Source organism: Dasypus novemcinctus, chromosome 6, assembly GCF_030445035.2.
Source record: "Dasypus novemcinctus isolate mDasNov1 chromosome 6, mDasNov1.1.hap2, whole genome shotgun sequence".
Classification (NCBI taxonomy): domain Eukaryota; kingdom Metazoa; phylum Chordata; class Mammalia; order Cingulata; family Dasypodidae; genus Dasypus; species Dasypus novemcinctus.
In genome coordinates, this window is record NC_080678.1 from 11,595,681 (window position 1) to 11,610,592 (window position 14,912).

Below are 14,912 nucleotides of genomic sequence, written 5' to 3' on the forward strand. Positions count from 1 at the left end.
AGAGATTCCTGGCCCAAAAAAGAAAGACCTTAAAAACAGACAAATGGGTATTTCCAGCAGGACAATGCTAATGTGGTTGTCATATGATGAAGTGTCTGCATAATACAACAAAACCTTTTAACTAACTGAATACATCTTAATTTTCTTAGATATCCCTGCAATACTATAAGATTCTAAGACAATTAAGATACATTTAAATTATCAAGCTCTGTATATTCCATATCTGGGGGAAATCTAAATAACATAAACTTACTAAATTTCCTTTCTTTTACAGTCTTCTTTTGAATTTTCCTTCATTTCAAAAGGGAATGTTCATTAATTCAAAGTGACTGGGCTTACAGCAGAGGATGCTCTCCTCTTCATAATAAAACTATATGTGTTCATTTGCATACAAACAAAATCTGACAGACCTACTCATTGACCTAGGAACCAACAGTTCTGTTTTGAAACCTATAAACATATTAATTGCATTAATATAAGTATCACATTTAACAGTCTTTCATTTGTAAGCCTTGAAAATTAACACAAATTAAACAGGGTTTTTTGCACTACGCATGAAAACTTTAGATAAAATATATTTTTTAACAGAATATTAATATCCTGCGTTTGGTGAGAAGATAACTTTGACCTGGATTCTTTAGGGCCTTGTAATTGTAAGTTTCCCCACTAAATAAATACCCTTTATAAAAGCCAACAGATTTCTGGTACTTTGCATCAGCACTCCTTTTGGCTGACAAATACAGAATTAATGTTTCTTACATATCATATATTTATATTGCCACCTAGTGGAAACCAATAAATTAAATTTACCCACTGCTGTTAAACTGGAAAATATACCATTTCTTTTCAATTGTGTCATTACATGTACTACCCCTTTGCCTCTGGTTCTTCAGAAAGAAGGATGTGTCTGCTAAACTTTGGCAAACACATCAGCATACCTTGTTGTGTATCAGTAAGGAGATAGGACACTGAGGATTAGCCAACAGGCTAGATGAAACAGCAGAGTATCAAATGTTACTGAGTGGGTTCCCCACCCCCACCACCAAAAGAAAAGCTCTCATCAGACTATAGAAGACTTACTCAAAAGTAAATACTGGAGGGGGTTTCTGCATAGGATTGTATTGAGCTGGCAAAAAGGTTGTGCTGAGAAGGAAATTCACAGCTCTAAATGCTTAACATTAAAAGATCTCAAATCAGAGACCTAACCTCACAATTGGAGAAACTGAAAAAGAGCAAATTAAACCCAAAGAGAGCAGAAGGAAGTGCATGAAGATTAGAGTGGAGATAACAGAAATAGAGAATTAAAAAAAAAAACAACAAGAGAATCAAGAAAATAAAAAAACTGCTTCTTTGAAAAGATCACCACAATTAACAAAGCTTTAGTTAGACTGAAGACCACCAATTCTGCTCAAATGCTTCCAAAAAACTGAGAAGGGAACATTACTAACTCATTCTACAAAGCCAACATCACCCTCTTAACAAAACAAGATAAAGATACTGCAAGGAAAGAAAATTACAGATCAATATCTCTTATGAATATAGATGCAAAAATCCTCAATACTAGCATTCCAAATCCAAGAGCTTATTAAAGGAATTATGCACCATGATCATGATCAAGTGGTATTTATATCTGGTATGCAAAGTTGGTTTAACATAAGAAAATCAATGTAATGTACCACATTAACAGAACAAAAGGCAAAAAGACATGATCATCTCAATTGACACAGAAAAGATATTTGACAAAACCCAGCACCCCTTCTTGTTAAAACACTTAAAAACGAGGAATATATGTAAGGTGTTTGTGGTGTGGTGATATAAGGGAATCCTGTATGATGTTATGCATGTTTTTGTAAGTTCACAACTTTTACTATATACTTATTGTTTATATATGTTCATTTATGAGTGATAGACTTCAATAAATTGTTTTTAAAATGAAAAAAAAAAAAGTCTTGTGAAACATCAAACTAGGAATAAAAGGAAACTTCTTCAACATGATAAAGGGCATATATGAAAAACCAAGAACTAACAACCTACTTAATGGTGAAAGACTGAAAGCTTTCCTTCTAAGATCAGCAACGCAACAAGGATATCCACTGTCACCACTATCATTCAACATCATACTGGAAGACCTAGCCCAAGCAATTAGGCAAGAAAAACAAATAAAATGCATCCAACTTAGAAAAGTAGAACTTTCCCAAATTTGCAGATGACAAGATCCTATATATAGAAAATCTTGAAAAATCCAACAAAGCTCCCAAATTCAGCAAAATGATGGGATATAAGATTAAAAACCAAAAACCAGTAGTGTTTTTATGTATTAGTAATGAACAACTGGAAGAAGAAATCAAGAAAAAAGTTCCATTTACAGCAGCAACTAAAAGAACCAAATATCTAAGAATAAATCTAACTAAGGATACAAAAGATTTATATACAAAACACGGCTAAAAGGAATCAAAGAAGATATAAATAAATAGAAGGACATACCATGGTCATGATTTGGATGACTAAAAGTTAAGATGTCAGTTCTACCCAAAGTAATTACAGAATCAAAGCAATCCCAATAAAAATAAATTCCAACAACCTTTTTTGCAGAAATGGAAGTCAATGATCAAAGTCATATGGAATTGCACGTGCCCTTGGATAGGCAAAGCAATCTTGAAATAGAACAAAGTTGGAGGACTCATACTTCCTGATTTTTAGAGTATTTCAAAGCCGCAGTAATCAAAACAGCATGGTACTGGTGCAAGGACAGATATATAGACCTGTGGAACTGAAATGAAGTACTCAGAAATCAACCCTCACATTTATGGCCAACTGATTTTTTTTTCTTTCCTTAGTCCATATAATTTATTGCAGTTAGAACACAGTAATTACCATATAGGAGGGTCCAGGGTTCGATCCCCAGGCCTCCTGGTGAAGGCAAGCTGGCCCAGATGGAGTTCTGGCTCATGCAGAGTGCCGGCCCATGTGGGAATGTGTCCCCACAGAGAAGAGCCACCCTGCATGGGAATGCCGCCCCAGATGAGAAAAGCTGTTCTGCACATGAGTGCTGGCTGACGCAGACAGCTGGCCCAGCAAGATAATGCAACAAGAGACACAGAGGAAAGAAAATAAGAAAACGTAGTAGAACAGGAAGCTGAGGCGGTGCAAGAAAGTAATTGTCCCTCTCCCACTCCGGAAGGTCCCAGGATCAGTTCCTGAAGCTGCCTAATGAGAATACAAGCAAAGAAGAACACACAGTGAATAGACACAGAGAGCAGGGAATGGGAGAATGGGCGGGGGAGAAATAAATCAAATCTTAAAAAAAAAAAAAAAAAATTGACCAACATATACCCACTGTACAAAGCTAAACAGCTGAGAAATGGATGTGGGTCAACGAGTTGGGCACCCGCCTACCACAGGGGAGGTCCCCAGGTTCGACGAGCAGACGCTATACCTGCCACAACCCACCATAGACGCCACAACCTGCTGCAATGAGCTAGACGCTGCAATACCCAAAAAAACGAGCTAGATGCTCCAAGCCAGCAGACATGGCAGCCTATAGGAAGAAGATGTGGCTTAAGCCACTGGGCACTCACCTCCCATGTGGGAGGTCCCAGGTTCAATTCCCAGTGCCTCCTGGAGAAGATAAGCAGACACAGCGAGCAAAACAAGCAGCAGACAGATGAGGGAACATGGGGCAGGGGGATAAAAATAAATCAATAAAACTAAACAGCACTACTATTCCCTCCTCAGGAAAATAAAACATACTATGATGTCAAAGCTAGATGTCAGCCTAATTTTTAGAACAAAGAAGGAATGTAGATTTAAAGAGAGGAAAAAGCAATCACTTACAATAACCAGTAAAAAAAAAAGCCAAAAGAAAGTCCTTTTTCGCACATTGTCATCTCTAAATTAATAAGAATTCTCTTAACATAAACTGTATTTTAAAAAACAATAACTAGAATCTCTTTAAGTAAATAAAGATAATGTTCCAAGGCCATTTCCATAGCTTTTTTTGTTTGCTTTGAATGCCATTACAGCAAAATTAACACACATTTGACTATTTCCAAAACAGTACAGCAACACACAACAGAGTTTAAGCACAAAAAGAGGCTATTTTTATAGTAGTTAAGGCAATCAAATTTTAAACGAAAGCAATTTTAAAAAAGGGAAAAACAGCAAATGTTTTCCATGCTACTCCCATAGACCTTATTTGTAAGTGCAAGACAGGAAAACACTGTGCAAAATGCTTTTTTATGGCCAACTGGTGTTTTTTGTTTGTTTGTTTTTTGAGTTTATAGGGGCTGGAGATTGAATCTTGGGCCCTTGTATATGGGAAGTCGGCACTCGACCACTGAGCCACATGGGCTCCCTTGTTTTTTTTTGTTTGCTCACCATTTGCCTTTTTTTTTTTCCTTTAGGAGCCAGAACGATAAAACCCCTGGGAGAAAACAAAGGGAAGCAGCCTCAGGACTTTGTGTTAGGCAATGGTTTATTAGACTTTAACCTTACTAAGTGCAAGCAGCAAGAGAGAAAAGAGATTAATGGTACCTTATCAAACTTAAAAACTGTGCCTCAAAAGACTTTATTATGAAATAAAAAAGAAAATATTTGGAAACCACATATCTGACAAGGGTTTAATACTCAGAATATATAAAGAAATCCTTCAACTTAACAAAAAATAAAAACCTTAATAAGAAATGTATAAAAGACTTGTACAGACATTCCTCCAAAGAAGATAAACAAATGGCCACAAGGAACATGAAAAGATGCTCAACATCATTAGTTATTAGGGAAATGCAAATCAAAACCACAATGAGATATCATTTCACTCACTAGAAAGATTACTATTTTTTAAAAAAAAGGCAGAAAATTATACATGTTGGAGAGGATGTGGAGAAATAGGAACACTCATTCACTACTGGTGGGAATGTAAAGTACCGCCACTGTGGAAGACAGTTCCTCAAAAAGTTAAATATAGAATTATCATATGACTTGGCATAAGCCTAAGAGAAATGAAAACAGGCACTTGAGCAGATATTTGCACACTGATGTTCATAATGGTATTCACAATTGCCAAAAGATGGAAGTAACCCAAGTGTCCATCAACTGATGAATGGATAAACAAAACATGGTATATAGACAAAAAGGAGTATTACTCAGCTATAAAAAGAAATGAAGTCAATACATGTGACAACACAGATGAACCTTGAAGACCTCATGTTGAGTGCAATAAGCCAGACTCAAAAGGCAAATATTGTATGTATGATCTCACTGATATGAAATAGTGAGACTAGGCAAACAGAGCCAGAATATATGTTACCAGAGGATGGGGTGGGGGAAGGGCACAGAGATTTAAGGGTTAAAATGTATAGTTTCTACTTAGAATGATGGGAAAGTTGTGGTAGTGGATGGTGCTGATGGTACTGCAACATTGTGAATATAATTAGCAGCAATGAATTACATATTTGAATGTGCTTTAAAAGGGAAATGTATATATTATGAGAACATTAAAAAAATATATATCCAAAGACCTGCACAACACAGTGAACCCTAAGTTAAACTATGGACTACAGTTAATAGTACAATTATAAAACGTGCTTTGATCAACTGTAACAAACATAGCACACCAATATAAAGTATTAATAATAGGGTGGAATGTGTGAACCCTGTATTTCATACGTGACTTTTCACAACTTCACTAATTTAAAAAACCCCACATGAAACAAAAACTGACAGAACCAAAAGAGGAAATAAATAAATTTACAATTGAAACTGGAGACTTCAACACTCTTCTCTAAGTAACTGAAAGAACAAGGAGAAAGAAAGTTAAGAATATAGAAAGCCTGAACAGCTCAATGAACCAATTTAACCTATTTGCCATTTGTAGAACGCTTCACCCAACAGGGCAGAGATACACATATTCCAAGTGCACATGGACCATTTACCAAGACAAACCATATTCTAGATCATTAAAAAAACCTAAACAAATGTGAATAAACAGAAATCATGTTAAGATTATAGTCAAAGAACTTAACAGAATTAAACTAGAAACCAATAATAGAAAGATGTCTCGAAAACCCCCAAAGATTTAGAAATTTGAACAGCATACTTCTAAATTGCACACAAGTGAAAAAAATCTCAGGGGATACCTAAGATTTATTTTAAGTTGAATGAAGAAGAAAATACAACATACATCAAAATTTGTTAGATGCAGCAAAAACAATGCTTAGAAGGAAATTTGTATCAGTGAGTGCTTATATTAAAAAAAGATTAAAAAAAAACTGTAATCAATAATCTAAATTTCTACTTTAAGAAATTAGAAAAAGAGCAAATCAATGCCAAAACGAGCAGAAGGAAGGAGGAAATAAACGGCAGAAACCAGTGACATTGAAAAGAGAAAAACAAAGGGAAAAGTTCAATCAAACCAAAACCTGGTTCTTTGAAAAGACTAATAAAATTGATAAACTTCCAGCCAAACTTACTGTAGTAGTTTGAGTTTATTTTATGAATCCTCCCAAAAAAAGATGATGTTTGCAAACTAATTTATTCCTCCAGCTGTGATACTCTTTGATGGCATTAAATTCACTCAAGGGGTCTTTAATTAGATTATTAGATAAGACTGACTTAGGGTTTTTAATTGGACTATGTCAGTGAGGCGTGACTCAGGATGAGTCTCCACTCCCTTGCTGGGTGTGATATAAATGGAAACACAGACAGCACAGGAAAAGGAAGCTGCCATGTTTGATCCTGCCATGTAAAGAGAGGACTAGAGAACTGCTTAAGCAGGAAGCTGCAAGAGGCTGGGCCCAAGAAGCAACACAAGAGGAGATGAGCCCTGCTATATGCCTGGATAGCCTACAGATGAACTCAGAAAGAAAATGCAACAGCCAAGACTGACATGGGAGGCCCAGAAAGAGACAAGTCCTGTGCTTGGTTGTCCTCAGCTAAGATCAAACCTCAACAGAGATCAGTGGTCATCTTGCTTCATGTGGCAGATGACTCTGGTGAGAAAGCATCTCTGATGGTGCCTTGGTTTGGACTTTTCATGGCCTTGGAACTATAAGCTTTACGAGAGCCAACCCATTTCTGGTACTTTGCATCGGCAGCCCTCTGGCAAGCTAAAAACTTACCAAGAAGAAAAGAGAAGACATAAATTACTAATAACAGGAATGAAAAAAAAGGAACATATACTACAAACTGGCTCAGACATTAAAAGGATAATAAGGAAATACTGTGAACCTATACATTTGACAATTTAGATGGATCCTCATTCACTCAGGAAAAGATAAACCTGAATATCTATTAAAATAAATGTAATTCATTGTTAAAAACTTCCGACAAAGAAAACTCCAGGTTAAAATGGTTTCATTGGTAAACTCTAACAAATATTTAGGAAGAAAGAGTACTAATTCTAGATAATTTCTTTGAGAAAATAGAAGAGGGATAACTTCTCAGTTGATTTTGAGACCAGCATTACTCCAATACTGATGCCAGACAAAGCCATTACAAGACAAGAGAACTGCAGATCATTATCTCTAAGGAACAGAAATAAAAATCAACAGAATGTTAGCAAATCTAATTTAGCAATATATTCAAATAATATATCACAACAAAGTAAGGTTTATCCCAGAATGCAAAGTTGATTTAACATTCAAAAAACCAATCAGTGTAGTTTACCAAGTTAACAGACTAATGGAGGAACACCATATATGGTCATCACAATAGATGTAGCAAAAGCATTTGACAAAATTTAAGCACATGTGGATGTGGCTCAAGCAGTTGAGCACCTACTTCCCATGAGAGGTCCTGGGTTTGGTTCCCGTGCCTCCTAAAGAAAAACAAATAACAAGACAAGGAGCAAAAAAAAAAAAAAAAACAATGAGAAAACAACAGCAAACAATGAGCAAAAACAACAAGCAAAACAGAAGAGGAAGTCAACTCAGGGGAGCTGATGTGGCTCAGTGGTTGAGAACCGGCCTCCCACATATGAGATCCCAGGTTCAATCCCCAATCCCAGTAACTCAAAAGACAAAACAAAACAAAACAACTCTCAGCAAACTAAGAATAGAAGGGAACATCTTCAACTTGATAAAAGACATATACAAAACACCTACAGTTAACATTATACTTAATGCTGAAACTGAATGCTTTCTCTCAGAGATCCTAAGAAATGCAGCAGCAGAAGAACTGAATACAAAGGCTCAGCAAGAAGGGATTTTTGGGGTGAAGAACCTGTTCTATATCATGACTGAGGATGATCTATGTATCTGTCAAAATTTGAACTATATATCACTAAAAGAGAGTCTTACTGCATATAAATTTAACATTTAAAAAAAAGAAATTGTATACTACAAGTTGGTAAAATACACATAGGATAACTGATAACAATAACTGATAATTATAATTAGGGTGTTAGGAAGAATGATTTTATTTTTTTCTCTGTTTTCCAAATTTTCTAACACTGCCAGATTGTATTTATATATATTTTGAAGAGGCATATTATTTACATTACTTTCTTGGTCCAGTACATACTACTGGAATTCCAAATTAAATTAATAATGCCAAAATTACTATTTTGCATAACTACACATGATAATACCTTTTGCTGAGATCACTCTTCTTTTCTCTTCACTATTTTGAACTTTACAGAAACCTCAGTGTTCTGTCATCTCCTTTTCACAGTACATATGACCCTCCATGTCAATAATGTGGTCCTGAGTTCCCACTAAGACAATGCTCAGAAACATTACTAGAACATTTAGGACTGTCATTCGTTTCTCTCAGGGAGACTAATATGACCAATAGGGCATTTGCCCTCAGGCAGCAAGAGTCTTTGCTGCTGTAACTTTGATACGCAGTGGGCAACGTGGAGACTGAGTCTCACCTGGTTTAATGAGTCGAGAAGGAGCCCCAATTAAAATTCTGGATTGTCCGCATAAAGATAAGAAAGCTTACAACCCAACTTTTTACAATGCCAGTGGAGATGATTCGTATATGTCCCACAGGTAGGGTGCTGGGAGAGGAATTTCCACACACACACACACACACACACATACACACGCAAAAGGAATTTACCTTGTTTTCTTTTTAGTTGAAGAGAGTAGTTTGATGGACTGAAGGAGAAGAAATGACAACCGAGATTCAAATATACTGAGGAGTTTTATTACTTCTTCTCGATTAAGACTTGGAGAAGAATCAGTAGCTGGAACAGTCTCATCACTTTTAGGCTAAAAAACCAAAAAGTTATTTCACCCAAGCTACTTGACAGTTATAGTTTCATACTAAAGTGATGGAACTGCTTTAATGAAAACCCAAACCAAACAAAAATAAACCTGAGATCAGTCTGACAGACTAACACGCATAATAAAAATGTCTCATAACTAGTAGGTACTTATGTAGAAGAAACTGACCCTAAATGAAAATCTCCTGACTTTCCAATGTGAGGTATTAAATAAGACTGGGCTACAACAGTCTGGTGTACCATGGTGACTTAGGGCAGCTTTTAGCAACAGCAAAACGGGAACTTGAATGCTGAAATGCCTGGGAAACTACACAGGCCTTCCCACATTTGACTTTCAACAACTTCTCCCAGAAAGTTTAGCAGAAATTATAAAAGAAGGTATTGGCTATTTCTTTCTCTTAAAAAAATAAACAAAATTTTAAAATGATTTTTTAAAATACCCAGTGCCTTACTAACCATGGTCTATGGGCCCTGTCAAGGTTTTTTGTTTTGTTTTCAATATAAAAATATACTTGCAAATTAAACAGCTTAATAATTCTATCAAGGAACTATAACAAATCTGTAGTTCCTTTAATGTGTACTTATGCAGAGTACATGCACGCACACAAATGCACACATCTCACATGCCCACACTACGTACATATACATTTAACATTAGTTTAAAACACAAAGAAGGCAAAGATACATATCTTCTCCATTTACCTGGTCAAGTTCCTCTACAAGCTCCTTTTTGATTAGCTGGAATGCATGCTTCGTTCTCACCATTATATCAAGAGCCCCAGACAGTGTTTTTAATTTTCCAACATTGCTATTTTGACCTAAAGTATTAAACACAAAAATGATAGTTCTTTAAATATAAATCTAGAAACCCATCCAATGTTAATATTCATGAAAATGCTGTAAAGATAACTCATGAGAATGCCTACAAATTTTCTTAACTCCAATTCTGTTTAGTGATTTTTGCCTAGAGAAGCTAAGTCTAGACAAAGCAATAAGTAGTCGTCATCATTTCCCCGCCTCATCATTTGGTTTTGTCAGCATGAGAACACAATCTATTCAGGATGGGAGCAGCTGAGGCATTATGGCAAAGGGACCCGCTGAGTCGAGTCTGTAGTGTGAAAGCTGCCCTATTTCCCAGGTAAGTAATACTGGTTAAGTCGCTTTTAAACACTTATAATCAGTTGTTCTACCTCTTAAATAAGTATGTTACCTTACTGTTTAAAAGCAAGAGGTGAGACCAGTTAACCAAGGTTTCATTTAATTCTAGGACCTTCTGAATAGAATTTCCTACAACTACCAGAAACTACAAAGCTGCTGTGTGTCAGTTCTACATGGACCACGAATTCTTCACATTGGTCTCCATTCCTCAGTTTTTCATTCCAATTTATATCTTTGTCTAAATTGACTTGCCAGTTTTTTTCTTTCCAAATAAGGGCTCATAGGCTCTATTTCAGTATCTCTAGGCACTGGGGCATAATCTAATTATTTCTCTAAATTTAAAAAAAAACCTTGAAAGAGAGCAAAGGACTCTAAAATGACTCTTCTTCTGGCTTCTACCCAAGTCATTAACTATGGGTCAGTTAAAAAGAAAACAATATTACTTACATCAAAGAGTGATCCAAAGCTCTCCCTCACTCTAAGACAATCCAACACTAAGCCAAGGCACACAAATCTGAGAAACAAAAGTAAGACTTACTGGTCATCTGAAATTCGGCAAATGCTACTCTTTCTAACTGTACTCTAAGTAGTTCACATGGAGCATCTTTCAGCAGCTGAAAAAGCTTTACAGCTTTGCTGTAGTGAAGATCTGCTAGCATACGATGCTGTTTCCTAAGGTGTTCATCACCAACCTAGAACCGAAAGTAAAATAAGACAAATCCTAAGGCTGTGATTGTATAGTAACTACCTTACTCAGGTCTTCAACATGGATTGCTAAATGCTTTTCAGTGTTTTCTTCTAGTAGATTTATAGTTTTAGCTCTTACACTTAGATCTTTCATCCACTTGCATTAATTTGTGTATATGGTGTGAGGTAAGAGTCCAACTCCAATTATGTGGATATCCAGTTGTCTTAGTACCACCTGAAAAGACTATTCTTTCCCCAATTTAAGTGTCTTGACAACCTTGAACTTGATTTAGCTCTGAGGATACTGTATATTAGACCATCTGGGCAAACGTGAACTTTGGTTTGGGGGCGAAAGAGTGCAGGGCTCCTGTGGCAAGAAGGAAAGAGCCAAAGGCCAGCTCAAAGTAGAAAGTAAACTTCTCCAATTAAGCTGGACTTCAAAGGCCAACACCCTCAGAGAAAGGACAAACCAGAAGTAAACCAATGCTCACAGACTGCCACATAAATTGTCTTAATACTGAGCTAAGAAAGAGAAAATGTAAGCACAAGATTCCTGGAAAAAAGCAAAGCAACCTCTCTGAAGGAAGGCATCTTCATCCTAGACTTCAAATAATCATTTGAGCACTAGGATTCATATATATAAGACTGTTCGTTCATATTAGATAATCTGGAAAAATTCCAACTGCAAAAACCCAAAATTTTATTAATCATAGCATGGATAAATAAATTGTGATATATTCATTTAATGAACACTACTCAGCTGAGAAAATGCACAGCAACATGGATGCATCTCAAAAACATGAGGTTAAGTGAAAGGCAATAAGGCACAGAAAAATACACATGGTGCAGTTCCTTCCATAGCTCAAAAACACGTAAAATGTAAGCATATTGTTTAAGTGGAAAAACCAAAAAAGAATGGATACAATTAACAGAAAACTTAGGACAATATCTACCTCTGGGTAGCAGGAAGGAGAAAGAACCAGGAAGGGGCATGCAGGGAATTGCTAAATACTCTCCCCTTCCCTAACCTCGAGGCGAAGGACACAGGGCTTTAAACAGTACATGGATTTCACTTACATTTCCTATTTGTTTTTATAAGCATACTCTATTTCACAATAAAAATTAATTTGCTTAGAAACATTACCATAAAGGAGAAATACACTAAAAAATCTAAAAAACATACCCAGGCAATTAAATAAATGTGCAAATTATGATCTAATCATAAAAACTTGTAGTAGTAAAAATAAACGGCACTGGTGAGGGGAAAAAACACCTATACTCCAAGTTTTTCTAAAGGAGTTGATTACAAGAGATGGAATTTAAAATATATATTGAAATGTAAGATAAGCACTGAGAATACTTATAAATTGACTTGGTATTGAACTAAAACTGGAATGACCATACCTGATTCCTCAGACAACTGTGGTACATCGAAGCCAGCCTGTGATGGATAGTTGCAGCCCGGTACTGACAAAGAGGCTGTCGGGCGGTCACTGAATCAATGTCACAGTATTTTAGGGACTTCATCATAGCCTCACTGACTTCTTTTTCAATCTATTTTTTTAAGGGAAAGAAAAAAAAAAGCCATAACCTTGACTGTTTAAGAACTTTTAAAATACTTAGGGAAGCAGATGTGGCTCAAGCAATTTGGCTCCCATCAACCATATGGGAGGTCCAGGGTTCAATTCTTGGGATCTCCTGGTGAAGGTGAGCTGGCTTGCGCAGGAGTGCTGGCCCACACAGCAAGGTGGCCTGAGTGGAGAGCTGGCCCACACGGAGTGCTGGCCCACATGGAATTCTGGTCAGTGCAGGAGTGTTGACCCGTGCAGAGAGCAGGCACAGCAAGATGATGCAACGAAGAGACATAGAGAACAGACAAGAGAAACAGCAGACCAGGGAGCTGAGATGGCGCAAGAGATTGAGCACTTCTCTCCCATTCCAAAAGGTCCAAGAATCAGTTCCTGGTGCCACCTAAAGAGAAGACAAGGAGACACAGAACGACACAGCAAATATGGACACAGAGCGGACAGCGAATGCAAAACAATGAGGTGGGCTGAGGAGAAGTAAATAAATAAAATGTTAAAAAAAAAAAAAACCCTTCCAAGCTCCTGACTCTCAGCCTAGATAAGAAGAGGGTTTCTATTTATGAAAAAAATAAAATAAAATACTTAAATACTGCTTGTCAAAGAAAAGTTGATAACCACTATTCAATATCTGTTACACAAATGAATAAATAAGGTAGAAGACTTAATTAATAACCCAGCAAATATTACCTGCTCCTGAGCCTTTCTAGATAATGGAGCGAAATCTTGCTGTAGTGTGGCCATAGTAAAGTAAGTAGTGGATAGTTCCCAATTCACTGAATCCCAGACAGCTGGGTGTATTTCTCGTGTTCCCAGTGACCTCAGAGCTTTCAAGTAGTAATCAACAGCCTGTGAGGGACAAGGTATAAATTTCTCATTCAGTTTAAATATAGACCAATATCACATCAAAACAAAGTATACTTCAAAATCACCCAGCCTATGAATTTATAGAACAATATACTGAGGAAAGGAAAAAAGTAAAAAAATGAAAATATTTTAATGAATAAAGTTATTTAAAATGGACTGAGTACCATCCCATATTTCCATCTCAAGTCACTGAGGCTGAATGGGACTTTTCTGACTAATGGTAATGCCTGTATTTTCCTTTTTTTCCTAAATGAAAGTAATAGTTTACACAACTAGCTAGGAAAAATAATGAGAAGTCTATGGATAAATTGCCAGATTTTCTGCTATTTAATTTTTTCAAAAGAAGAAATAACTTCTTCCATCCCATCACCCCCACTCTCAAATACATGGTCATTATATTTAAACAAACAATTCACACTTAACTCCATGACCCAGCAATAATTCAATTTTAAAATTTCACATAAATTTAAATTTTGAAAAATTTTTCCCTACACATATATTAGTCATTAACTTTAAAAAAAAACAGACGTGACTTTCCTTTCCTGGTTATTTTCCCATTCTCCAATGGACTAGCTGATTTTTAATGATTCCTAAATGTTCTTTATATATAAAGGGTATAATCGCTGATCTGTCTTCTATGCTGTATTTTCCCTAAATCGTGGTTTGCTTTTCAATTTTGTTTTCTGATGTACATTTTTAAAACTTTCTATTATTTAATAATTTCTGCTCTAGGGCCAGGCCTGGAAAGCCCTCAGTCCCTCCATCCTGTGTCCTTCTTCAGGTAGCTGTACAGTTTCACTTCCCCACATCAATCTTTCATCCACTTGACATCCACTTTGGTAGCATGAACACAATTCTCTTCCCTATCAAATCAATATGTCATCTTCAATAACAAATTCAAACTCCTCTTAGGCCAGTTCCTAAGTGTTTCGTTTTAATGCTCTATTTCTATACCATCACCACTGTTTTAGTTATTTTAGTTCTGTAGTATTTTGGCCAAGTGTAAATGACAATTACAAGTGAGTGGGTGAACTGCCAAACACATACAAACACCTTACCTTATTGTAATACAAGCCTTCTTCTGGTGAAAATTCACGCTTAAATCCATCTCCTGCACCACAGTGTGCCTGGGCACAAATGCGCATGAGCCTTCCCGTGTTACATAATAAAAGGGCAGCGTTTGTAGCATCATCAATTGACTCAAAGTTGTGAATTCCCTTTTCAAAACATGAAAAGCTTTTTTTCCACAACTGTTGCTCTGCAGCAGATACACTTCTGCTCACTTCCCAAAAATGAAAAACAAAGAAAACAATCCTGTAAGTGGAGAGCAGTGTCAATCCTACAACTTCTCTTCCTGCAGAGTAGGATGGCAAGGACAGACAGTCTGTGGT

The 14,912-nt window shown here is 36.4% G+C and overlaps 1 protein-coding gene across 3 annotated transcripts in view; it reads right to left on the reverse strand.

Annotated features, from left to right (window-relative positions):
• The window catches only part of EDRF1 (erythroid differentiation regulatory factor 1), a 43,427-nt gene that overhangs the window by 1,904 nt on the left and 26,611 nt on the right, over positions 1–14,912 (reverse strand). For 2 of the 3 annotated variants that reach the window (XM_058298165.2, XM_058298164.2), the window contains 6 exons: positions 14,580–14,803; positions 13,345–13,503; positions 12,476–12,625; positions 10,923–11,076; positions 9,929–10,044; positions 9,061–9,212 (listed from right to left, as the gene is read on the reverse strand). In XM_058298165.2, the coding sequence (XP_058154148.1) occupies positions 9,061–9,212; positions 9,929–10,044; positions 10,923–11,076; positions 12,476–12,625; positions 13,345–13,503; positions 14,580–14,803 (955 nt within the window). Of the gene's footprint in view, positions 1–9,060; positions 9,213–9,928; positions 10,045–10,831; positions 10,899–10,922; positions 11,077–12,475; positions 12,626–13,344; positions 13,504–14,579; positions 14,804–14,912 lie in introns of all 3 variants that reach the window. The other variant, XR_011648977.1, reaches the window with a different exon arrangement.